We start from the raw sequence: 25,129 nt of genomic DNA, 5'->3' as shown, positions 1-25,129 counted from the left end.
AGATTGAATTTCAACAATTTAATTGATAGGTTAAAAGTTTGCATTAAATAAATTAAGTATATTAGTTTCATGTGAATTCCTTTATCAGTTAATATAATTTTTATATAAATATATTTATAGAAATATAAGTGAACCTAAAAATATAAGATTGCAAATTTATGAATGTTCATTTAAAAAATTGGTATATTATCATTAAAATAATATTTTACATTATTTAATTATATTTAAATTCATTTTAAATCATATTACTTTACAATATTACTTTTTTTAATCAACTTACTAATACGATTTTAATTTATTATGAAAATAATTTCTTTAATATTAATTTAATAATATTGTTCAATAATTTAATAGTTGTAATTAGGAAAAAGAGTACAAATCTATATAGTATTTTATATAAAAAGTATTTCTTTATTGATAAAAAAAAGTTATCATCGCTATACTTCTAAATTAATTAATATTATTATTTAAAGTCAACCACTTTATCATTATAAAAAAATTATAAATTTAGGCATCATTATAAAATATTAGCAAAAACACAATATTAATGTGTTTGTGTGTGCGTATTTTATAAATATATATGATATTATATTAGTAGGTGACGATATTGTAATATCGTTGTATTTTATAAATATATATGATATTATATTAATAGGTGACGATATTGTAATATTATTAAGTTAATGTACAAAATAAATTTATACTTATTAAAAATAAAGTAAAATCAATGAAAAAAATAATTATTAATGAATGAAAAATAACTATTAAATTAGTTTTTATAGAAAACATGTAAAAATAGTTATGTATGGAGGTGTAGAGGGTGTCGTGTATGGAAGTGGGACGTGCTGGCGACTAGGTTAAATTTTGGGAAGGAAAGGAAAGTTTTATATTTAACTTTTTATTTTTTTTAACAAATTTTTAACTGAAAGGTATTTTGGTTGTTTAAATAAAGATTTGGAGGTGTAGGAAGCAATTATAAAGGTGCATGTAGAAATTGCCCCAATAAAGATTTTGATGACTTGGTGTGAGTCAAATATTGAATTAAGTCGGTCTAAGTTGAAAGGTTCATTAAAGTTTGTCTAAACTAAAAAATCAAACAAAATTAGCACAAGTTAAAATATCGAGTTGACTCAGTCTGGGTCGAGGTTGAGCCAAATCAACCTAGATCGAAGGTCGAATCAAGTTGATATGGGTAAAAGGTCGAACTGAGTTGGTTTTGTCGAAGAATCAAACTGAGTTAACCTTGATCAAGAATCAAAACGAGATGATCGATATGAAGGTCGGTACGAGTTAACCCGATATGAAGGTCAAGATGAGTCGTTTAGTAATCAAGCCTTCTAGTGGCTTATACTCTTTAGCTCGAACCGGGTCAGCTTAGGATGAATAACCAAGCTGAGTTGTCTTGGTGTGAAGTTTAATATGAATCAGCCTATATTGAAGAATTAAGATGAGTTAGTCCAGGTCGAGAAACTAGGACGAGTTAGTCCTAGTTGGAAGTCAAGACAAGTCGCTCACGATAAAAAAGTTGAGATAAGTCAGCCCTAACCACAAGTCGACCATGATCGCAAGTCAATACGATTTCGATCGTGGTTGCAAGTCAAGACAAGTCAATCTAGATCGTAGGTTAAGACAAGTTCGTCCAAGTTAAGACAATTCGGGTATGGCTGAAATTTATGATGAGTGAGTCCTGGTTGAAGATAAAGCCGAGTCGACTCAAGTCAAAAGATTGAGCTGAATCATCTTGAACCTAGGGCCTAGTTGAGTTATCTGGGGTCCATGGTCTAGCTGAGTCAATACAAGCTCATGCTGAACTTAATTAACTCGAACCCAAGTTAAATTGAGTTGGTCCAAACTTAGGTAGAGTCAACATGAGTCTAGGTCAAGTGAAGTCGGACCAAGCCACTGAAGTCCATCTAGGCAATGTTGAGGTGAGGTGACTCAGACCCAAATTGATCCAAGTGAATCAAACATCAATCAATTTAAATCTAGATCAAATCGTTGCAACCCGTGTTTAATAAACTAATATTTAGATATATTAGACTTATCTCATTAGATTTAATTTAATTGATAATTATATTTGCTATGAAATTTGATCAAATTTAAATTGGATTTAAATTTTTTAAGTCTAGTTAATTTAATTAAAATGAATATAAATTATAAATCTCATCTATTTCATTAGATATAAATTAAATCTAGAGTGAATTTTGAAAATCCCAACATGCAGCCTTATTCCGATAATTTAGCAGAAATAAACAATCCTTACAAGTTCTCACGCTCTTGTATATATGGAGAGAAGTCAAAATAACTTTGAGATAGACAAGTATAGTTTATTTAAAGTTTATACGATATAAATAAAATTTGTCCTACAACTTTTACTTTTCATAATGTTAATTATTCACTCTCCATACATAGCAAAAAGTAATATTGATAAATATTTTTTAAAAGAAAAATGTGTCAATTTTCCGTGTACATTTTGGGTGTCAACATTTTGCGTAAGATAACTACTATGATTTAAACTAAAATCAGATAGATTTTCTTACAGTATAAATTTTATAAACAACATTAGAAAGTTAAGGGATATTAAAATGATTATAAAATAATATTTAGTATTTACTTATTATTACAGGCTACAGCAAGATAAATAAATAAATAAAATTTCCTTAGTTTTGGAGAGTCATTTCCTTTTCCTTTCTTTTCTTTTTCAAATTAGTTTACAGAGAGACGCAGTAAAGAATAGAAGACCGAAGATTCCGATGAGGATCAGTAGCAGTACGGAGTTCCGTCAAATTTTCCGCTGAATCGCCGAATAAAGCAAAAACTCGCAACTTTTCGATTCGCTGAGAGTAACGAGTGAGTGAGATTTTATGCTTTCTCTGGATGTTGCAATTTTGCCATTTTTTCAAATGCCCGGAATTTCATCTCAAATTGCTTGAATAAAAATGCTGGATCACATCAGATCTTCTTCTTCTGCACGTGCATTTCGAGTAGTTGAACTCTTGCACATGTGCATACTTGGGAATTAGGATTTGTGTGTGTATACTAGTGTTTTATACTTACATTTCATAGGGTAGGGTTACCTTGTGTGTTAGACATTTACATGCCGTGGAACTGAGTTGAATCTGAAGCGTTCTCAGTTTTGTGTTTCTTGTGTTTGTATTTCGTGCTTCTTTTTAAGTTAGGGCATTACTCTGTGCTGCCTGTAAGAATAATGTTGTATGGCGCTACAAAAATAGCTTACTAGTTCTCCTAATTCTCTATGGAAAAAGCAGAAAGCGTGGAGAAGCATTTAATTTTTTATTTAGGAAGTGGGAAGATTGGAAGGACAAAATAATTTGGTAAATAAATCTGGACTTTTTAGTCTTAATCAGAACAATTCTTGATTATTTGTTTTGTAGAAATCTGGACTTGTTATTTTTGTTGTCTCATTGTATTTCAGAAGACTCAGGCCTTGCTTGGATAAAATTCTCCATTAACATTTACAAAATAAAATAAGAAAAATTGCATGAGTTTTTTCTTGTGAGCTAAAATTAACTTATGCATAATTCAAATCAACTTCTGTTGAAGCTAATATAAGATTGTTTTGACATATTAGCTCGTGCATAAGCTAAGTTTAGCTTTTGGAAGAAACTTCATTTTAATTTCTTGTTTTTTTTTTCTCTCATGAGTGTTTATGAAAAGGTTTATTTAAGCAGACCCTTATTCAGTAATTACTTGACGATTCTTCTTGGTTACCGTACTAGTCAAAGTGCTATCACACAACTCCTTTTAGTTATTTGGTTTGTGGACACCCTGATTGGTTTTACTTATTGGATTTTTGGCACTTATTAGAAAACTCTCGTTGAAAATCTATCAGATCCCTGCCGTGCCCTACAAAGAGTTTAAAAATGGGACGTCTGAAGCTGCAAGCTGGTATCAATGCAATAGAGGAGGAGGAACCTGAGGAATGTGATGCTGCCTACCCTAACAAAACAACTTTGGCATGCATGATAAATTCAGAGATTGGTGCTGTTTTGGCCGTGATGAGGAGAAATGTCAGATGGGGAGGCCGTTACATGTCAGGGGATGATCAGCTGGAACACTCTCTCATTCAGTCTTTCAAGACAGTGAGAAGACAAATCTTTTCATGGCATCACCATCAGTGGCAAGCTATCAACCCAGCTTTGTATCTACAGCCATTTTTAGATGTAATTAGGTCTGATGAAACTGGTGCCCCAATTACTGGTGTTGCTTTGTCATCTGTTTACAAGATCTTGACTCTTGATGTGATCGATCAAAATACTGTCAATGTTGAGGATGCCATGCATTTGGTGGTTGATGCTGTCACTAGCTGCAGATTTGAGGTCACTGATCCTTCTTCAGAAGAAGTTGTTTTAATGAAGATACTACAAGTTCTCCTAGCTTGTATGAAAAGTAAAGCATCTATAATGCTGAGTAACCAACACGTTTGCACCATAGTGAATACTTGTTTCCGGATTGTTCATCAAGCAGGAAGTAAAGGCGAGTTGTTGCAGCAGATAGCACGATACACAATGCATGAACTTGTAAGGTGTATTTTCTCTCACCTTCAAGATGTTGGCAATACTGATCATGCGCTGGTTAATGGGAGCACTAACTTGAAACAGGAGGTATGAGAATCCTGCTACCTACTATCAAAGGCTATATTTTTTCCCATGATTATTGTTTTAGCTTCTGGAGAAAAAAAAAACAATACAAGGGAATTGGGGGGGAGAGGGTGATGTTTTCTTAGCATTTATTTCCCACAATTAACAGTTTGGTGATCACGAATTTAATATTTATAACATCTATTTGAATTTTTGTGTTTGGCTATCATTCTTGCAGACTGGAGGCCTAGATAATGACTATGCATTTGGAAGTAGACAATTGGAGAATGGCAGCATTAGTTCTGAATACGATAATCAGTCATTATCTACAAACTCTGCTCCCAATGTTTCAAGCGTTGTGAAAGCAACTGTGATGGATGAAAACACAGCAATAACTATCAGTTGCAAGGATGGTGTACCATATGACATGCATCTCATGACGGAACCGTATGGTGTTCCTTGCATGGTGGAAATATTTCACTTTTTGTGTTCTTTGCTGAATGTTGTTGAGCATACGGGTATGGGTCCTAGATCAAACACGCTAGCATTTGATGAAGATGTGCCGCTCTTTGCCTTAACTCTTATTAATTCAGCAATAGAACTTGGAGGACCTTCTATTTGTCGTCACCCAAGGTTGCTGAGCTTAATTCAGGATGAATTGTTCCATAATCTGATGCAATTTGGTTTGTCAATGAGCCCCCTTATACTTTCGATGGTTTGTAGCATTGTTCTCAATCTGTATCATCATCTTCGTACAGAGCTCAAATTACAGCTAGAAGCATTTTTTTCTTGTGTCATTTTAAGGCTTGCACAAAGCAGATATGGAGCTTCGTACCAGCAGCAAGAGGTAGCCATGGAGGCCCTTGTTGACTTTTGCAGGCAAAAGACATTTATGGTAGATATGTATGCTAACTTTGACTGTGACATAACTTGCAGTAATGTCTTTGAAGACCTTGCTAATTTGTTGTCTAAAAGTGCATTTCCTGTGAATTGTCCATTGTCTGCCATGCATATTCTTGCTTTGGATGGTCTTATTGCTGTTATACAGGGAATGGCTGAAAGGATAGCCAATGGATCTGTAAGCTCTGAATATTCTCCAGTGAATCTTGAAGAGTATACTCCATTCTGGATGGTTAAATGTGAGAATTATAACGATCCAAATCATTGGGTTCCTTTCGTCCGCCGAAGAAAGTACATAAAGAGAAGATTGATGATTGGTGCTGACCACTTTAATCGTGATCCTAAGAAAGGTCTAGAGTTTCTCCAAGGAACACATCTTTTGCCTGACAAACTTGATCCTCAAAGTGTTGCCTGCTTTTTCAGATACACTGCTGGGTTGGATAAGAATCTCGTTGGTGATTTCCTTGGAAATCATGATGAATTTTGTGTTCAGGTTCTTCATGAATTTGCTGGAACATTTGATTTCCAAGACATGAACTTAGACACTGCTCTGCGTCTATTCTTGGAGACATTCAGATTGCCTGGAGAATCACAAAAAATACATAGGGTGCTTGAAGCTTTCTCTGAGAGATATTATGAACAATCACCACATATCCTAGCTAACAAGGATGCTGCTCTTGTGTTATCATACTCAATGATAATGCTTAATACAGATCAACACAATGTTCAAGTTAAAAAGAAGATGACAGAAGAGGATTTTATTCGGAATAATAGGCTTATAAATGGTGGCAACGATCTGCCTCGAGAAATGCTGTCAGAGATTTACCATTCAATTTGTAAGAATGAGATTCGCACAACCCCTGAACAAGGTGTTGGTTTTCCTGAAATGACACCAAGTCGATGGATTGACCTAATGCATAAGTCCAAAAAAACTGCTCCATTTATTGTATCTGATTCTAAGGCCTACCTCGATCATGATATGTTTGCCATAATGTCAGGCCCAACAATTGCTGCCATCTCTGTGGTATTTGATCATGCTGAACAGGAAGAGGTATACCAAACATGTATGGATGGATTTTTGGCTATTGCTAAAATTTCAGCTTGCCATCATCTTGAAGATGTTCTTGATGATTTGGTAGTGTCTCTTTGTAAGTTCACCACACTTTTAAACCCGTCATCAGTTGAGGAACCAGTCCTAGCCTTTGGAGATGACATGAAAGCTAGAATGGCAACTGTGACAGTTTTCACTATAGCAAACAGATATGGTGATTACATCCGCACAGGTTGGAGAAATATTCTTGATTGCATCTTAAGACTGCACAAGCTTGGTCTTCTTCCTGCACGTGTTGCCAGTGATGCAGCGGATGAATCAGAGCTTTCTGCTGAAACTGTTCATGGTAAACCTATTATGAATTCTTTATCCTCAGCTCATATGCAATCTATTGGCACTCCAAGGAGATCCTCAGGATTGATGGGTAGGTTTAGTCAACTCTTATCTCTTGATACTGAGGAACCAAGATCACAACCTACTGAACAACAACTTGCTGCTCATCAACGCACCCTACAAACCATACAGAAATGTCATATTGACAGCATATTCACTGAGAGTAAGTTTCTGCAAGCTGAATCTTTATTGCAGCTAGCAAGAGCACTCGTATGGGCTGCTGGGAGACCTCAAAAAGGGAGCAGCACACCTGAGGATGAAGATACAGCGGTTTTCTGCCTGGAGTTGCTGATTGCAATTACTTTGAATAACAGGGATAGAATTGGGATTCTTTGGCATGGTGTATATGAACACATATCCAACATTGTTCAGTCAACTGTAATGCCCTGTGCCCTGGTAGAGAAGGCTGTTTTTGGACTTTTGCGGATTTGCCAACGGTTGCTTCCCTACAAGGAGAACATCGCTGATGAACTTCTAAGGTCATTGCAACTTGTCTTGAAGCTTGATGCCCGGGTTGCAGATGCATACTGTGAGCAGATTACTCAAGAAGTCAGTCGCCTTGTAAAGGCAAATGCTTCTCACATAAGATCTCAGCTAGGATGGCGTACAATTACATCACTACTTTCCATCACAGCTAGACACATAGAAGCATCTGAAGCTGGGTTTGATGCACTATTGTTCATAATGTCTGACGGTGCCCACTTGCTTCCAGCTAATTATGTTCTCTGTGTAGATACTGCCAGGCAGTTTGCTGAGTCTCGTGTTGGACAAGCAGAGCGTTCTGTGCGGGCACTAGATCTCATGGCAGGGTCTGTCAATTGCTTGGCCCGGTGGACCAGTGAGGCGAAGGAATCAATGGAGGAGGAACAAATGTCTAAGTTATCTCAGGATATTGGAGAGATGTGGTTGAGACTAGTACAAGGTCTTAGGAAGGTGTGTTTAGACCAGAGAGAGGAGGTTAGAAATCATGCTTTATTATCTCTGCAGAAGTGCTTGACTGGGGCTGATGGCATTTATCTACCATATAGCATGTGGTTACAATGTTTTGATCTTGTGATCTTCACTGTGCTTGATGACCTGCTTGAGATTGCACAGGGACACTCTCAAAAGGATTATCGCAATATGGAAGGCACCCTTATCTTAGCAATGAAGCTCTTGTTCAAAGTTTTTCTTCAATTACTCCCAGAACTATCACAATTAACAACCTTCTGTAAGCTATGGTTGGGTGTACTGAGCAGAATGGAAAAATATATGAAGGTGAAGGTTAGGGGGAAAAGAAGTGAGAAGCTTCAAGAGACGGTACCTGAGCTGCTTAAAAACTCCTTGCTTGTTATGAAGATGAGGGGTATACTAGCGCAGAGGAGTGCCTTGGGCGGTGATAGTCTGTGGGAACTAACATGGCTACACGTGAATAACATTTCACCGTCACTGCAACTTGAGGTATTCCCTGAGCAGGATTCTGAGCATTTGCCGCACAAACAGGGTGAACCAATAGGGGGTTTGGTGGCTGATGATAAGGGTTCTGTTCCTTCAAGTGAAACAGCAAGCCGTGAAGATGCTGGCATTGTTGGTTAATTAGAGTTGCTATGATGCTGCTACCTGAATGGATCTTGCTGTTTATAATTATACACACGTTCCCTGACCTCAAGATACTGATTGTGCAGAATTTGTGGATTACATACGCATCCTAATTTTGTTTGCCACTGATAGATGCAGAAGTATTACACGAGGGGAAGTATAGTTCTCAGGCAAGGACGTGCAAGTTGATCTAGTGAAATCTGTCAGCTCTGTCAGTTGCCATTTGCCCCTTGTCGTTCCCCATGGAAGCTTCTTGTTCCAGTAATTTAGATGAAATATATTGTAGTTTGAGATAGATTTCTACCTTTCAGCGGGGTACTGTATGGCTTCCCTTTCTACCCATGGAGCTGCGGCAGGATAGTAAGCCTAATTTCCTTATTTTTATGCAAAACCTCCATTCGCTCTTACTCCAGCATGCATATAATGGGTATGACAACAGATAGTTCTGATTTTGCAGGCTGATTGTCTGTGTGATAAACCTTGAATCGTTTATGCGTGGCATCGGATATATAAATGTTTTGCGCCATTGTATTTAGCATTTACATGTTGGTATTCACCTTTTTTTTTCCTGAGCCAAAATATCGGTCCTTAACTTTAGGCATGCACACAGACTAGCATCTTTCCTTCCTAGTTCCCATGTAATTGGATGTTAAACAATGGACCAAAGACAGTGTTATTGCTAACAGAGTTACAGATATATATTATATATGCTTGAGTGATTTCAGAAGTTAACTGTTCGAAATAATTTGGAATGGTTGCGAATGCATGACTTAAGTTTTGTAACCTTCAATTACGGAATACTTGCTAATTGACCACTGCATTTTCATTTTTACATTTTTCCGCAAAGTTCAAATGTTGCATGTGCCGTTTGAAAAAAACGAATTTCCGATTCGTAGCATCTACTGTTAGCACTCGGTCGAGATTCGCATGTCGGAAAGTTATTCATGGTGGGCTTACGAGTCGTTCCTCTTAAAACACTAAGCATCCAAAACATGCAGTAGTTCTGGCTGTGAAAAGTCTTCGAGTTTAATTCATTTAAGGTTGATTTATTTACAGTGTAATGTTTATACTTAATTCATTGAACTTGGCTAGGACTTCATTACTTATGGAATTATTTTTCTTAATATTATCAATTTAATATTTAACAAACATGTTTATATTAAAAAAATGAAATAAAAAATTAAGGTAGCAGCTGTAAATATAACTTAAAAGAGTAAGATGAAATTTTCGATATAAAGATGATGAATTTTTTAAAGGCTAATTAGTTTAAAATATAAATCTTAAAGAATAAAGTTAGTAAGTTGGATAAGTGGTAGATATAAAATAGTAACAAAATTAGAATATTCAAGTAAATCAATAAATAAATGACCACCCTTTGGGCATGCATAGCTGCTGTGATTACCCAAACTATTAATGAATAAGCTTGCAAAATATAAGCTTAACTTAAATATGTCAACCTTATTTAAAGCTTAGACTTTTTCTTACTTAAATAAATACTAAATCCAACATTTAATAAACCAAACTCAAATAATTCACTAATGACAAGAAAATTAGATCGTCCAACACGCGACCTCCTATAATAGTTCATAGTTTTTTATCTAAAAAATCAGTTCTTTTTTCCACAATTGTAACCATAAGGATCGATCCATGATGTAGTAATTTCTAGCTGTCAAATTCACAGTTTTCGGCAGTTAAAGGAACTGTTAGTTTCGACGTGCATCACAAAGTGTGATATTTTTGGCAGCTTCTAACAATCATCCGTGCGACAGTTGTAGAAAAAACTGAAAAACAAAACCAGTATTTGACATCACAAAGTAGATCTTGAATATGCAGTCTTTTATGTAATAAAAATTGTTCTTGAATATCCAGCGTACGAAGTTAAAAAATTAACCTGCACAGTTGAATGGAGAAGGAAATACAACAATTCAGAAAAAAAAAAGTTATTTGGCCGCAAAACAAGGCCTATGCATGTTATAAAAGAAGAGAATAAGCAACACCTTACCAAATCTTCTCCCTCTTAAAACCGTTCTTCGAACAAGCAAAACGACATTCATCGGTGCTTACTTACTTATCCTGAACCTGTTCCATGAAATCCAAAATGTAGTTAGAGAAAAAGGAGCATCTGTTACTGACAACCATTCCACCATTAAACAATATCAAGTTCTTAACAGTACACACCTGAGATAGGTCTAGTTTTATCTTAGTTTTCATTCTCTGCAGAACATTATTCAAACATTTGCTTGGTCTGCAGTTCAGTTCTCAGAACCTGTTTATAAAGGCTCACCAAAGTAAAATTGAAACTTGAGCAACATCAAAATACGTAGAGGAATCATCTTTACCAGTGTTGGTGAGGTAGTGGCAATTTCTAATGTAAAAGACATTCCCATCAAATGAAGAGGCATAATGAGGGAAGGTAGAATATGAAAAAGTGGAGAGAAAAGCAACACATCTAGATATTGGAGGCCATACAAACAACTAGAAAATTTCCCAAGACATTTATTATTTAAAGTTGAGACTATATGAATATTTTGACAACTATATATGTACAAGGGTGAAAATGTTAGAGGTGACACCAATAAAACTCACTACACAGTAGTAATCTACTCACTATGCCGAGCAAATAAAATAGCTGATTCCTAAATAGTAATTGTTTCTTGAGGTCTGCACTTCCTGATCCTGATATGCATACTACCATTGTTTATGCTTCCACCCGCCAATGATTGGCAGCAATGCCTGCGCAATACCTGGTTAAGTACAGCCAAATCAAATGATCAATTTAACAGCGATTTCAAAACTCCAAATATAGATGGAATTCAATCTATTCACTTCAAGCATATGATTATCATGACAAGCTAAGAAGTTCTAAATCCAGAGATGTTTTTGTTTCAATAGTGTTTGTTGAGTGAAGAGAGTAAGAGAGGTACACTTTTCCAATATTCCGGGTCCAGTTTCAACGCAGAAACTGTAATGCTTTCCACTTCCACGTTATTAATGCCTTCTCTCGTGCACTTGCCTTCAGTGCCTTCATGTCTCTTGTAGATAGTGACACTTCCACTTTTTCCCACCTCCGTTACCTTATCCATGAAAAACACAGATGGCTTCTGACACGGGTCAGAGCTCATTGGTCTTGTATTGAATGTGAAGGGACCGTCTTTCCAACTTCGCCAAGTCTTAAATGTCTGCAATGGCATCTGCAAGTCTGATGCTATCAACAATAATGGATATATTTGTATGGTGTAACCCCATGAGATGGATATTGACCATCTATGCCTATGATCATAGCAAAAACTTTGCTGCACTATCCGGGCAGGGTCGACGTCGTATGCACTGATGAGCTTTTCCATTGAGTGAATTTGAGTCTGGTTGGGAAACAAGGAGTTCACTTGGTCAAGGTGATGGAGTGATACAAGTGGTACCAAGGGGTGTGCAGCTAGAAGACCATATGGATCCCCTCTTATGTCAAGCTGAAAGAAAAAAGAACCACAGTAAACAAAATTTATTATGCATGGACAAGTCCAAAGATTTGCATTCAAGCTGGACTAACAACATTTGAAACATGAACGTGATTTTTTCTTCATACAACAACCAAAAGACTAGCATTGCACCTAGGTTTTTAATATTGCTGAGTTCTATTTTTATGCAGTCACAACTTGCTTAAAGTTACTTTACAAGACAAATTCTGTTTGGTCTACAATTTAAAATCTCTTGTTAAGAAGTGGACTTTAAACCTAACTCAACTTGGTAAGGTATTAATGGGTGGTCCTATAGCGAGTGGCATGATAAGTCCAATAAACAATAAATCTCATTAGGATATGTTCAAATTCATGATTCTGATACCATGTTAAGAAATGGACTTTAAGTCTAACTGAACCTTACAAAACCAGCTTGTAAGGTGAAGTTTGCACCCACTTATACTATAAACTCATCTTATTTCTAATCAATGTGAGATCTCCAACAAATGAATTCATGTACTATGTTTATCCTATTGCTAAGGTTCTAAGTTTGTAATAAGAAGATATCATGCAGGAGGGGAGTCAAAGGGAGATTGACCAAGTATGTGTATCAGTGTATAGTTTGTACCAAAAAATACACAAAAGTAACAAGTGGAAAAAGAATATACCTGGTGGAATCCACCTTCTCTGGTAAGAGGCACACCAATTTCATTCACACAGGCCCAAACCCTTTGATCAGAACCATAAAAGTAGTAGTATCTGCTTAGACAACCATCCATTATTTTGGCTAGTTGAGCAGCTAATGCATAACTGATTGCAAATCCACCACCACCAAATGCCATGTCATAAGAATGCATCAAATCTTGCTCAACACTCTCAGAGCTCCCACCAATATAATACATTTGGTTGTGATCATATTTTCCCAACACAGTAACTAAGTTCTCAGTAAAGAACACAGTATCATCATCTCCCATTACAAACCACCTAACATTTGGCAAACCAAGTTTAAAGCTCTCATAAACTATGCGGGCAATGCGAACTGCAGATGCTGAGTGCACATACTTGAACCGCCTCCAACCCTTTGAGATTTGATATGGCACTAACATGTCATCACGCAAAATCTTAGGCTTCTTGTCAAGCCAAACAAAACCTCTTGTGGTGTTTGGATTCCACCATAGTTTGCTGTAGTTGCTACGGTCATGCCAAGTGTTAGATGATCCACCGATGCCAAACAGAATATGTGAGATGTTTGTTGGTCCGCTGTCAATGACAGAAGTATTCTTTGCAGTATGTATATGGTCCGGTAAGGGGAACCATCGGTCTGGTTTAGCAAATGCTGAGTGGAGAGCGAGTGATATGGAGGCAACAAGGCACACAACTATGCCAAACCTTATGAAGAGAACAACAGTATCACCAAGTCTTTCAGGGATAAAAGATAGTCTGGATGCTTTAAGAGGAGACTCATAACAAAGTTTCAAGCCAGTGTAATTCATCTTCTCCCTGCTGCATTTGAAATAACTCATTACCAAGAATTTAAACATGAATCATAACAAATCATAGACCTTGCAATTCATCAAACTGACTGTGTGAAACAATTCCATTTCATTGCTACTCAGGATACTTTCAGTCATGAAAGGGTGTTTGCTTACTTTTTATCTATGAAATCCTGATTTTCTTAGAAACATAATAATAACAATAATCCAACAAGTGGATGCGTCAAGTTTCTTATTGAGCAAGGAGAGTCCTTTAACCTGACGAATTTGTTTAAACCAATAATTATTTTTACGTGCTAAAAGATTTAAAGATCAAAACCACTATCCAAGTAAGCAAACTATGGTCTTTGTATGTTAAGAATATTGATGTGAAATACTTGTAATATCCCTATATGTTGATGATCTCTCTCTCAAGAAGTTTAACATGGAAGAGAGCAAACTAGCTGCAACTCCAATGAATCAGAAGGGGAATTTTTACAAGGAAAATGGAACTGAAAAAGTACATGAAAAGCTATATAGGATTCTTATAAGCTGCCTAATGTATTCAAATGCAACAAGACCAGACATCTTGCATGTAGTAAACTTGTTATCAAGATACATGAGCTGTGTTAGTAAAATTCATTTCCAGGCAGCAAAGAGAGTTCTTGGATATGTTAAGAGTACAATTGATTTTGGAATAAAATATCATTGTGTTGAAAATTTTAGTCTTCTTGGCTACTCTGATTGTAATTGGGCTGAATGTGTTGATGATATGAAAAGTACTTCAGGCTATCATTTTAGTTCTGGTTCTGTAATTTTTCATGACATTCAAAGAAGCAATAATTCATAGCTCAATCTACAGCAGAAGTAGGATATGTGGCTGCAAATGCTGCAGTTAATCAAGCTCTTTGGATTGCAAAGCTGTTGGCAGATTTGCATATGGAACAAAAGTATAGCACAAAGATATTTGTGGACAATCAAGCTGCAATTTCAATTTCTAGTAACCAGCTTTCATGGCAAAACCGAACATTTCAAGATAAAGTTTTATTTTCAAAGGGAGGCACAAAGGGAAGGAGAAGTGAAATTAATCTACTGCAAAACAGAAGAACACAACACAGATATCATAAGTACCTGTTTTCATCATCTTCTGTAATATTTCTGTTTTTATCATCTTCCCAAAAAACCCTCTAGATTGAAGTTCACTTGAGAGAAAATTTAATATTAATTTCTTTGCTATCTTATTTTATTTTATGCATTTTTTCGTAAATAAACTGAATTGCACTGTAAGAGAATTCCTGGGGGAAAAGACAGAGCAAGTGATATCATTTTCCATATTATTGGGGTTAACAAACTGAAAAAGTTGTTATGAACAAGTAAATTCATAAAAATATTTCTTTTCACGGAACTTTAATTTTATAGTAATGAAACTAGTAGTAACAGTCCCTTTTTGCATAGTCATAATTCACATAAAATGCATTTCTTAACATGATAAATTTAGATCATACCATCTCCCACTGTGAAAAAAATTGGAACAATCTTTTTTCCTTTTGGAAAGAAGCTTGAGTGATAATGTAACGAGGATATATTATAGTTTTCTTTAAAAATAGACATGAGAGAGGTATAAATAAAACTCCAACCATTACTGAAAACAGAACAGAAAAAAGTTCAAACACTTCATACCTCAGTTTAAAGATCAAACTGAAACACTTCTTTTATACGATCCTGCTACTCCCCTTTGCATCAATTTATGACGTTTTATAACTGCAACCTGTTCTGTCTCTTGTTCCAGAACAACTCACTGCAATGAAACAAAAATTATAAAAAAAAAAAAAAAGAAATCCTAAAAAAACATAAACATAAAGGTTAAAACTTCACATGAAAGGATGATGATGTCGATGACCCCGATGAATAATAAAAGAAAATAACGATGATGAAGATTCAGAAGAAAAAAGTAGAAGAATTGTAGATTTTGATCATACTCCATCAGCAGAAGAAGGATAGGTTCCCATCATTCAACAGAATTCTCCTTCTCCTTCTTCTTTTATGTTTGGTTTGGTTTTGTTATGGTGCAGAATCCTCAGAACTTGTCTGAGATCATGATTTGGTGTTCCCATTGCATATAAAGGAGAACATTGTACATTTACACAGAAGAAGAGTGAGAGGAATGACTCAATTTTTTGTTGGGACCTTGAGGGGTCGGTTATGGAACATCATGGTAATGTGTCATGTAATATGCTCTGTGGCATCATCATGCACTCACACTGATACACATTCATATAAATTTGCTTCCAAGAGGTTGTTCTTCTAAGTGTCTTTTCCTTTTATTATTATTTTTTCAAATAAATGCTTTTTTTATTTTCAAAGTTAAAAGTGGTATTGCCACCACTAACAATAAATGGCATATATTCTTCATCAAATTGAGAAAAAAAGTTGTTTGGAATAGGTTGTGGTAATCAAAATGTCAATTTAATAAAAAATAATTATGTTCCGTCAAAGTTGCATTGATGTCTAATCATGAGAAAACATAATAATACTTTTAATTAAATTCTAAATTGATAAGGAACTATATAAAGAAGAGTTCAGTTGAATCTTGAAATGACGCGTGGCTTTCAATAAAACGTGACTCTTTTCTGACAGTGATGTGTGAGATCCGAGAAAATGATGAGTGAGTGTCAGACTTACAAGACTCAGTTGATAATAAAAATGTGCTTATTTTTTTAATTAAAATAATTACACTCGGATTATGTTTTCTTCTCCGTTTGTTTGGATGATGAATGACAAAAGAAAGAAGAAATAAATAATTATATAAAATATTATTTTATGTCCTCTAAAAAGTTTATTCTTTTTCACTGTATTTTTTGAGAAAAAGATTTCAATTAATTTATTAAATATAATTTTTATGTATAATTTCCATTTGAGATGATTGCTAAAATGGGAATATTAATTCATTATCAAGATATGATTATTTTTATGTTGTAGATAAAAGAAAAGGTCAAGACTATTTAATTTTAACATATATTTAGTTTCTAAAAATTGTGTTCTACGTAAACACAGGCGCGATAATGAATGTGTGTATTCATTTTTTTAATATGCGTGATATTATATTAGTAGGTGATAATATTGTAATGTTATTAAGTTAATATATAAATTAAAATTATATTTATTAAAAATAAAGTGAAATATATCAGAACAGATGAAAGAATAACCATTGATAGGTGATAATATTGTAATGTTATTAAGTTAATATATAAATTAAAATTATATTTATTAAAAATAAAGTGAAATATATAAGAACAGATAAAAGAATAACCATTGATAAATAAAAGAAAAAGAGAAGAAGTAGAGACATCCGATTTTATAAAAAACTTGTAAAGTTAACGGTCAATTTTTAAAAATTTAATAAATTATTATATTTAAAGGGTAAAATTGGTATTTACACAAAAAAGAATCTCCTTTATATATTGTTATAGATATTATATTAGTAGGTGATAATATTGTAATGTTATTAAGTTAATATATAAATTAAAATTATATTTATTAAAAATAAAGTGAAATATATCATGAAAGAATAACCATTGATAAATAAAAGAAAAAGAAAAAGTAAAGACATCCGATTTTATAAAAAACTTATAAAGTTAACCGTTAATTTTTAAAAATTTAATAAATTATTATATTTAAAGGGTAAAATTAGTATTTTGAAATGTGGACACAAAAAGAAGAATACTTTTTATATATTGTTATAGATTATACCGTAAAGCACGCGTGTCTTTCCTTTTCATAATGTTATATTATTTTCTACTGTTTTATATTTAATATAAAAAATAAAGCTTAAGTTATATATTTTTTATTGACATCATATCAGTCTCTTATGGGTATAATCAATTGGAATTTAAATATATATATATATATATATATATATATATATAATATCAGGTAAATCTTTTAGAAGAGGTAAAAAAGCAATGTTTTTTTTTTTATAGAAAAGTTAAAAAACTTGTGCGATTATAGTTACTTATTTTACAGATTTAGAAATTTTAAATGATTGCAAGCGTTTTAGAAAAACAAATCATAGTACTAAGTTTACCCTGATATAATGAAATACAGTTTTACCCTCTTGAACAATCAGGAAATAATCAAATGTACAATCAACGTTACTTACGATATATTATTACTCTTAATCATAAAATGTTGAACAATAAATTGTAATAATTCAGTATCTTTAGTAAAATTAAATTATACAGTGAACAAGGAATTTCAAAATAATTATATAGCAATAAAATATTAATATAACAAATAAATAATATATTTTCGATTAAAAAAATTAAAAATCAATATAAACTATTATTATTACTGGATTTGGCAAAAGGTTGTGATCGAATTTTCAGTTAACAATTTAAAGAAACAAGATTAATTTTGTTTTATGGGTTCAAGTAGAAGGGTGAGAGAAGTTGTATGTTCAATTCTTTCAATAACAAAAACTAACGATTAACATTTGTTAACAAAAGAAAAGATTATTATCGGATTTGGCTGAATAATCTCCGAGGTGGGTTGATCTGATGTGTAACCTGGTTCTGAATCACCACAATGAAAAAATCTATTTGTAAATATTTGTCGATCTTCAAGAGGTTTTATGGTTATACAATAAGTACTTTTTTATAAAATGTGGTGACATATTTATAATTTTCTTAAAAGTCTAAGAATAACAAATAAATATTACTAATGGATTATGTTATTGTAAATTGATTTCGTTTTTATGAAGTATAAAATAATATATCTTTCATATATTATATTTTTCTTATTTTGAATATTAATATATTATGTAGATCTCATACTTGAATCTTTGATTTTTTTAAACCTTTTGATTTATTAAAAATATAATAATATTATAAATATGAGTCGGATAGGTCCAACTATGATAATTAATTGAGTACAAAACTCTATAAATAATTGAGGTCAAAATAGTTTTTAATACATTATAATTTTTTGATATAATATACAAGAGTTATATTTTTAACTCATAATTATAGATAGTTTAAACCATATTACTTAAAACTATTATAGTAAAAAAATACTTTATTTGTAAAAGAGTAAATAATAATAAGAGTGACAAAATAGACTTAATCCGATAAAACAATCCATCGATCAATAGAAAAAATGGTGGATCAAATCAGAATTTTTAACCCATTAACCTATATCAACTCGCCTTATTTATCTATCGAGTTTGGCCACTGATTAATCGGTGGTATGTTAAAATCAATTAAAATGGATTGGCTTGTGGCCGTTCATATACTGTATTTTCTGGTTTGTGATCTATAAATAGGTTAACCCATTCTACTACTCCTAAATAATAATAATAATAATAATAATAATAATAATAATAACTTAAAAACTGATTATAGGAAACAACAAATTAGAACAATATTAGAAAACAAAAACATAGATAAAAAACCTACCTTTAGAATTAAGAGAGAGAATTCATGGAGGGACTTTGAAGTGCTTTTAAAAAATTCTAACACTTAAAAAAACTTTTACATTCTTTTATAAAAGAGTACAAAAATATTTTATAAAAAGAAATTGCAGAATTAATGATAGAGTTTTTTAATGTGTGATATTGGAGAAGTATAAGAAAGATGGAGTAAGGAGAAGATGACAACAAGGCACACCAACCAATCCTCTTTATCATAGGTCTGCTAAGCAACACCTTTCACCTTTTCATATTCCTACTTTCTTTACCTTTCTCATCTTATTATATTTATTAACCTCACTCTTCTTGCTTTTCCCAATTCCATTATTTAATTCTAACTTTCTTTTCAGATCAATCCCATAATTCATAAATATTTTTATTCTTAATAATAAATATTTTCTTAATCACAAGTATAATATTCTGCCCATGATGTTTTAACAATGTCTGTACCTTTAAGGTGAAAAACAAACATATTGATAGAGACTAATTTGATGAGAACAAACTTACTGAATTTTACATATTTTTCATATTTATTTCTCTTACAAATTTTTTCATATTTCATGCCATATTATGTATATATATTAAAAGAAAAATTGTCTTTTCTCGATCCTTCCGACAATGCTGAGCTATGGTGTGTGTTGGTTGCAGAGGCAATGAAGTTAGATGTACACTATCGACAAAACATCATACGGATGCATACAACGTAACCAACATACATGGATGCGATCGATGTTCATGTCAACCATGCATCACCACATTCCATGCTCAATTTTTATTTTTAACATAATAACCTGATTATCTTTAAAATTATTTTTTATATATTATTATTACTTTAATATAATAATCTTCTGTTGAATATTTTTAGAATTATAAAAAATATAAGAGATATAATATATATATATATATATATATATATATATATATATATATGCAATGAAATAAAGGCTATTTAGTTTTATTTATATAGGATAAAATGTTACATAATATTAAATATAAAATATTTATAATTTATAATTTATAATTTTTTAAATTTAAATAATTTAATATCTAAAAATAAAATATTAAATACATATTCTCGACCTCTCCCTTATAAAATATTTATTTTCTCATATATTATAATTTACTCGTTTAATAATTTGATAATGGTTATTTATCGGTGAATTTTTATTTTTACTCTTTGATGTCTATTATGTATCACATGTTCGATTAAATAATAAACACCACCCTCTTTTTCTATCTATCATATTTACCTTTTACCATAATTAAGGGGCATGTTTTATTTGATATGACTTCAATAATGATTTGGCTTTAAATTTCATGAGGGATTTCTTTGAATGAATCACGTGTCATCCATTAATTTCTTAAGATTTTAATATTTACTTAAAGGATTTACCCTTTTCAATAGATATATGTTCACATACATGGAATGAAGAATAAAATTTGAATGAGATAGTTTAAAGAATTTGGTGTTTCAGCATTTGATAGAGCCGGTTCCTTGAGTTGTTGTGGGTAGTTGATTGGTTTTAAGTTGTTGAATGTCAAAATGAAGGACCAAGGTGTTGCCCTAACATAGGTCAAGGTGGGTTTCAACAACCATTGCTATCTTAAAGGGATGCTTTATTGAATGAAGTAGGTCATAGTTAAAAGTCTTACCTTTATTTCCATCAAATTGCATCTTTCAATGCTCCAAGCAACCACTCTTGGGGCGCACACTTATTACTGACCTCATTTGACTAAGTCATTTGGGTAATTGCTAAACACACGTCCTTCGTTCTTAGGTACAGTCCCTTTCTATATTTTTTTTTCTTCCAAAAATACCCAATTTCAAGGACTTAGTTTATGATGGAAGTTTACAGCTATAAAAAAGTAAGAAATTAATAACTCTTGTATTTTACGAAAGGACTATACACTTGGAGTTCAATATATTATATTAACTAATGCAATCGTTTTTCTTAATTTGTAAATGTATCTATGTATGTCATTGTGTTTTAGTCTTTTTCTCTAAGGCATCTAAGTGTATAATATGCTTTATTGGGAGTGTAATTAGGCCATTTCTTCCCGCACCTCTATTTTTTCTTCTTGCACACCCTAACTTTAATAATCCCACTCTAAAAACCCTAATTGGTATTTGTCTCCCATCTCTTCCTTTATTTTTCCATCCGAAAAACACGAAAACAACGTTCACTGTAAAACAAAACACGACATTTATTGAAGAAAAAAAAATGAAGTATACCAGCGGATTCCGAATTGACCGATCTGGAATTCTTTTCCTGATCTGAAAATACATTATGAATCCGTCAATTAAAAATTGACACCTTAATTTTGGATTAATCAATTCAAAATGCATTTCCAAATGATTTTGAATTAGACAATCCAATAATACATTAAAATCAAAGTTTTAGATTGAAAAATTCGGAATAAACTTTTAGATCCGCATTATATTTTGGATTGACCACCCGATTAAATTTTTTTTATTTTATTATTTATTTTATAATATATTTATGAGTGGTAAAATTGAGATAATACATTTTATGAGGTACATGAAAAAAAAAAGAAGTAACAGGAAGAAATGGCCTGTAATTAGCCATTCCCAAAGATTTGTTCGCAGTTTTTCAATTGGGCCGCTTTTGTATATTGGGTACAGTTTTTGCGACTATTTTATCCAAGATTTTAAAAGACTCTGTTGGGAATATTTTACAGCATTTGTCTTTTTGACATAAAATATTATTTGAATTTTTGACGTCAATCGGATTGGAACTGACATGATGATCTACTTTCCTGTGTCCAATTACTCCTCTATTTCTCTCTCTACACATTACATTTTTAATAAAATAAAATATAATTAAGAAAGGTACATGGTTGATTAGCAAGTGTCATGTCACGTTCAATAAATGTTGAACACATGCATACATCACTCACCTTTTTATTTTGTTGGAAAGCAGTTATTAAATTTATCTATCACAGTACTCTCTCTCTCTCTCTCACTCTGCACACCCTGCAATTAGGTAGGCATGCTAAAATAATTTCCTGTACTTAATTAATTAACAACTATTATGCAGACACTACTCACACGAAACCATTCTCATCTTTTATCTTTCACTTCAGCCACCTTCTTCTTTTCTGTAATAAATTTACAAATATCTCGGGAGTGCATGTGAATTAAAGAAAAGGTGAATTTATAATATATAATTAGGCGTAATTTTTATTTTACAAGTTGATTTTTTACGATTGAGTTAGACTTAAAGTTTATTTTTAATATAGTATTAAAATCAAGTTAAAGTCTATTTTAGTGAACCTTTTTGAATATTCTGTTTCATCCACTATCGGGCCACTACCGGATCATTTACTAGAGATAAGGCAATTTCATATATAAGTGAGATAATATATAAGTTGTTAGAAGTCTCACATCAACTAAAGATAAAGACAATTTCATAATATATAAGTAAGGTGCAAACCTCACCTTACAAACTGATGTTGTGGGGTTGAATTATTCTTAAAGTCTACTTTTAACGGAACTCATTTTTTTTTTTCATCCACGAGAGTGAATATATACATTTCCACACTACAATCATTTCCATCTCATTATCAGTTTTGGCTTTGTTTGGATTCAAATAATATTTGAGTTGTTCTGATGCGCAGATTTAATGAAGATTCTCATCAAATATTAAATTCTGTAATCTCTATCTACTATTTACATTTATTTTAGTGGGCTATCTAATCTTGTGAGGATAATAAACTGAGCAAGGAAGCAATAACAAGTTAGAAAAAAATGCAATTTTGATCTCAACTAGTATACTATTATGTCTAGGGTGTAGTAACAATAGGTACATCACTCAATTTTAACTCTATCTCTATTTGTAAGTACAATTTCATATTTCAAGGTCTCAAATGAAAAAATTTCAACCTAAACATTTAAGAAAATCAAGAATGACAAAGCAAGCAAAACAAAACTTCAAGAATTTTAAAAACAAACTAAAATTGTAAACATAAAATATGGCTAAACCAAATAGAAAGATGTGAAAAAGAGAGAGTTAAGAGTAAGATTAAATTACTTTTAGAAGACAAGAGAGGAACAATTGAATTAAAACTACCACTAAAACTCACTCATACAATGCAAAGTTAAAACAGATCAAGACCCAAAATACTACAACTAATTTACAATACCAAAACAATCAACAACTATAATATTGGATTCAAGTTTACGACCAATATTATTAACTTGTTTTATTTTGATTTTCAACTTTTTATTTCCCAATTACCATGGTGAAGCTCACGATTCTATGAATTTAATTTTCTTTCACTTTGAATTGTATGTTCTGAAAATATGTACACTTAATTTCTATGCTTGAAGTCACTCAATTCAAATTATAAATTAAATCAAACTAAGAATTGAGTAAGATCTGTGTTAAAAGTAGCCTTCAAGACACATGACTCAAAATTGAGAGAGATGGATAAATAAATTTGAGGCAACACTAAATGAAAAATATTGAATTATAAAACAATATGGATGCCATTTTAAACCGTAAGGGTCCAAAAAATGTATAAAACAACATGATACATTTGAAGTATTTTTGGCCATCAATGTGATAAAGAAAACAGGTAATTTTGAACAATTAAAAGGCTGATGATTTATAGTAATAAGAAAACAAATCCAAACACATGAATATATAAGTATGACAATTTCTAAAGGCTATTGAAGCTAGTAAAAATTTTCAAAATATTCACATTCATGTTATTTCATTAGAAAATTCTTGAAGTATTTTCACACACATAGAATAGCGTTAGAGTGTGTTTGGATAGAGTATTTTAATGAAACAATTTTTTTTTTTTGAAGAATTTAGATTTTTTTGTAATGAAATGCTTTGTTTGGATACAAAAATTAAAAAACATTTCAAATGCAAACATTTTTTTGAAGGATTTCAATTAGCTAAATTAGTAAAAATTCAAATACCCTCAAAATAGGTGAAATTTGAAATTCTTCTCACTCAACCTCACATTCTAGACTCTCTGGTAGAGTTGTCAAACGGGTATGACGACCCAGACGGGCTCGACGACCAAGACAGATCAGATTCGACAACCTGGACGGGTCCGACGAGCCGAACGAGCCCGACGAACTGGACGGGCCCTTCCAAACCGTCAAGCCCAACGATCCAAACGGGCCCGACGACACAGACAGTCTCGACGACACAGACGAGCCCGATGACTCGGATGGGTCAAACTATCCGGACGAGCCGGACGACCCGAACGGACCCAACGGTTTGGAAGGTCCGTCCGGGTTGTCGGACCCGACCAGATCGTCGACCCGTCTGGGTCGTCGGACCCGTCCGTGTCGTCATGCCCTTCTTGATCGTCAGGTTTCCAAATTTATGATTAACTCAAAACATAATTAAACCTAAAATAAATATTGTTAAAATTAAATTTTATCTCACAATAAATTCAATTTTTTTTTTCCAAACAAGAAATTGAAATGTAAGGTATTTTTATTTTCTTATCCAAACAAGTTATTTAGAAAATAAATGGAATTCAATTGCAAGCAATTCAAATGCAAAACATTTTAATTTTTAAACATTGTTGAAATGCTCCATCCAAACACAAGGTTAAACTAGAATTAACATAATTTCCATGTATACTTTTCTCTAATGGTAATTTTATCGATTCAAATTGGGTTGGAGTGAATGAATATCGTTGATTCGTGGCGTATTTTGGATCATCCCTAAATTTCATGGAGATCCAAGAAACAAAGTAACATTTCCTCAAAGTTTCTCACATTTACACACAAGCTTTATCATCACCCCTGTGGGGATCTTAGCTATAGTTAGTTTTCAATAATTGATAACAAACAACTATATCAGAATCTGCTAGTTGGTTTTTCTCTTTATGTTATTTTTTGCTGTGTACATAAATGAACTTTTCAACTTTTGTATAGCAGATTATACTGATCAATAAATACTATAGTTGTTTCATGCTTCTTCTTGTCTCTCTTCTTCATGAAACATGTTGAATCTGGGTTACTACAGTGTATCAATAGTCTGCAACCATCTTTACAAGTTTTATTAGCTAACTTTCCAGTTCATATAATCTCTTTTCACTGTCTTTTCAACTGCTGAATGCAACATATTTCTTTTCGTTTGACCAAACCTGTATACGAAATCACCTTCATGCAACCGCAAATTAATGCTCTAGACGAACACAATTGGACAACACAACACCCACATCAT

General features: G+C 32.6%; 2 protein-coding genes across 7 annotated transcripts; one reads left to right on the top strand and one right to left on the bottom strand.

Moving 5' to 3' along the window:
- The first annotated feature begins 2,675 nt into the window (after positions 1 to 2,675).
- On the top strand, positions 2,676 to 9,250 carry LOC114169279 (ARF guanine-nucleotide exchange factor GNOM-like). 3 transcript variants are annotated; one of them, XR_003600929.2, is made up of 4 exons: positions 2,676 to 2,850; positions 3,854 to 4,625; positions 4,840 to 8,883; positions 8,981 to 9,250. XR_003600929.2 is itself a non-coding variant. In XM_028054389.2 (3 exons), exons 2-3 carry the CDS (start codon positions 3,885 to 3,887, stop codon positions 8,518 to 8,520), a joined length of 4,422 nt encoding a protein of 1,473 aa, XP_027910190.1. In that variant the 5' UTR covers positions 2,676 to 2,850; positions 3,854 to 3,884; the 3' UTR covers positions 8,521 to 9,250. The 3 variants fall into 3 exon arrangements, 2 of the variants coding, with proteins under 2 accessions (XP_027910190.1, XP_027910266.1); XM_028054389.2 differs by having other exon boundaries at positions 4,840 to 9,250; XM_028054465.2 differs by having other exon boundaries at positions 2,678 to 2,850; positions 3,829 to 4,625; positions 4,840 to 9,250.
- A 1,749-nt stretch (positions 9,251 to 10,999) lies between these two features.
- LOC114169011 (uncharacterized) lies at positions 11,000 to 15,707 on the bottom strand. 4 transcript variants are annotated; one of them, XM_085675103.1, is made up of 5 exons: positions 15,427 to 15,707; positions 15,128 to 15,245; positions 12,644 to 13,478; positions 11,448 to 11,987; positions 11,000 to 11,267 (listed from the first exon to the last, which is right to left on the bottom strand). In XM_085675103.1, the coding sequence occupies exons 3-5, from the start codon at positions 13,466 to 13,468 to the stop codon at positions 11,160 to 11,162; spliced, it is 1,473 nt and encodes a 490-aa protein (XP_085531229.1). In that variant the 5' UTR covers positions 13,469 to 13,478; positions 15,128 to 15,245; positions 15,427 to 15,707; the 3' UTR covers positions 11,000 to 11,159. The 4 variants fall into 4 exon arrangements, with proteins under 4 accessions (XP_085531229.1, XP_027909860.1, XP_027909923.1 ...); XM_028054059.2 differs by having other exon boundaries at positions 12,644 to 13,475; XM_028054122.2 differs by having other exon boundaries at positions 15,323 to 15,672.
- Positions 15,708 to 25,129: the final 9,422 nt, after the last annotated feature.

The sequence above is a fragment of the Vigna unguiculata genome, chromosome 1 (assembly GCF_037176805.1).
Source record: "Vigna unguiculata cultivar grain cowpea cultivar isolate G323 ecotype 2 chromosome 1, ASM3717680v1, whole genome shotgun sequence".
In the NCBI taxonomy this organism is placed as follows: domain Eukaryota; kingdom Viridiplantae; phylum Streptophyta; class Magnoliopsida; order Fabales; family Fabaceae; genus Vigna; species Vigna unguiculata.
This window is presented reverse-complemented; position numbering and strand designations above follow the sequence as displayed.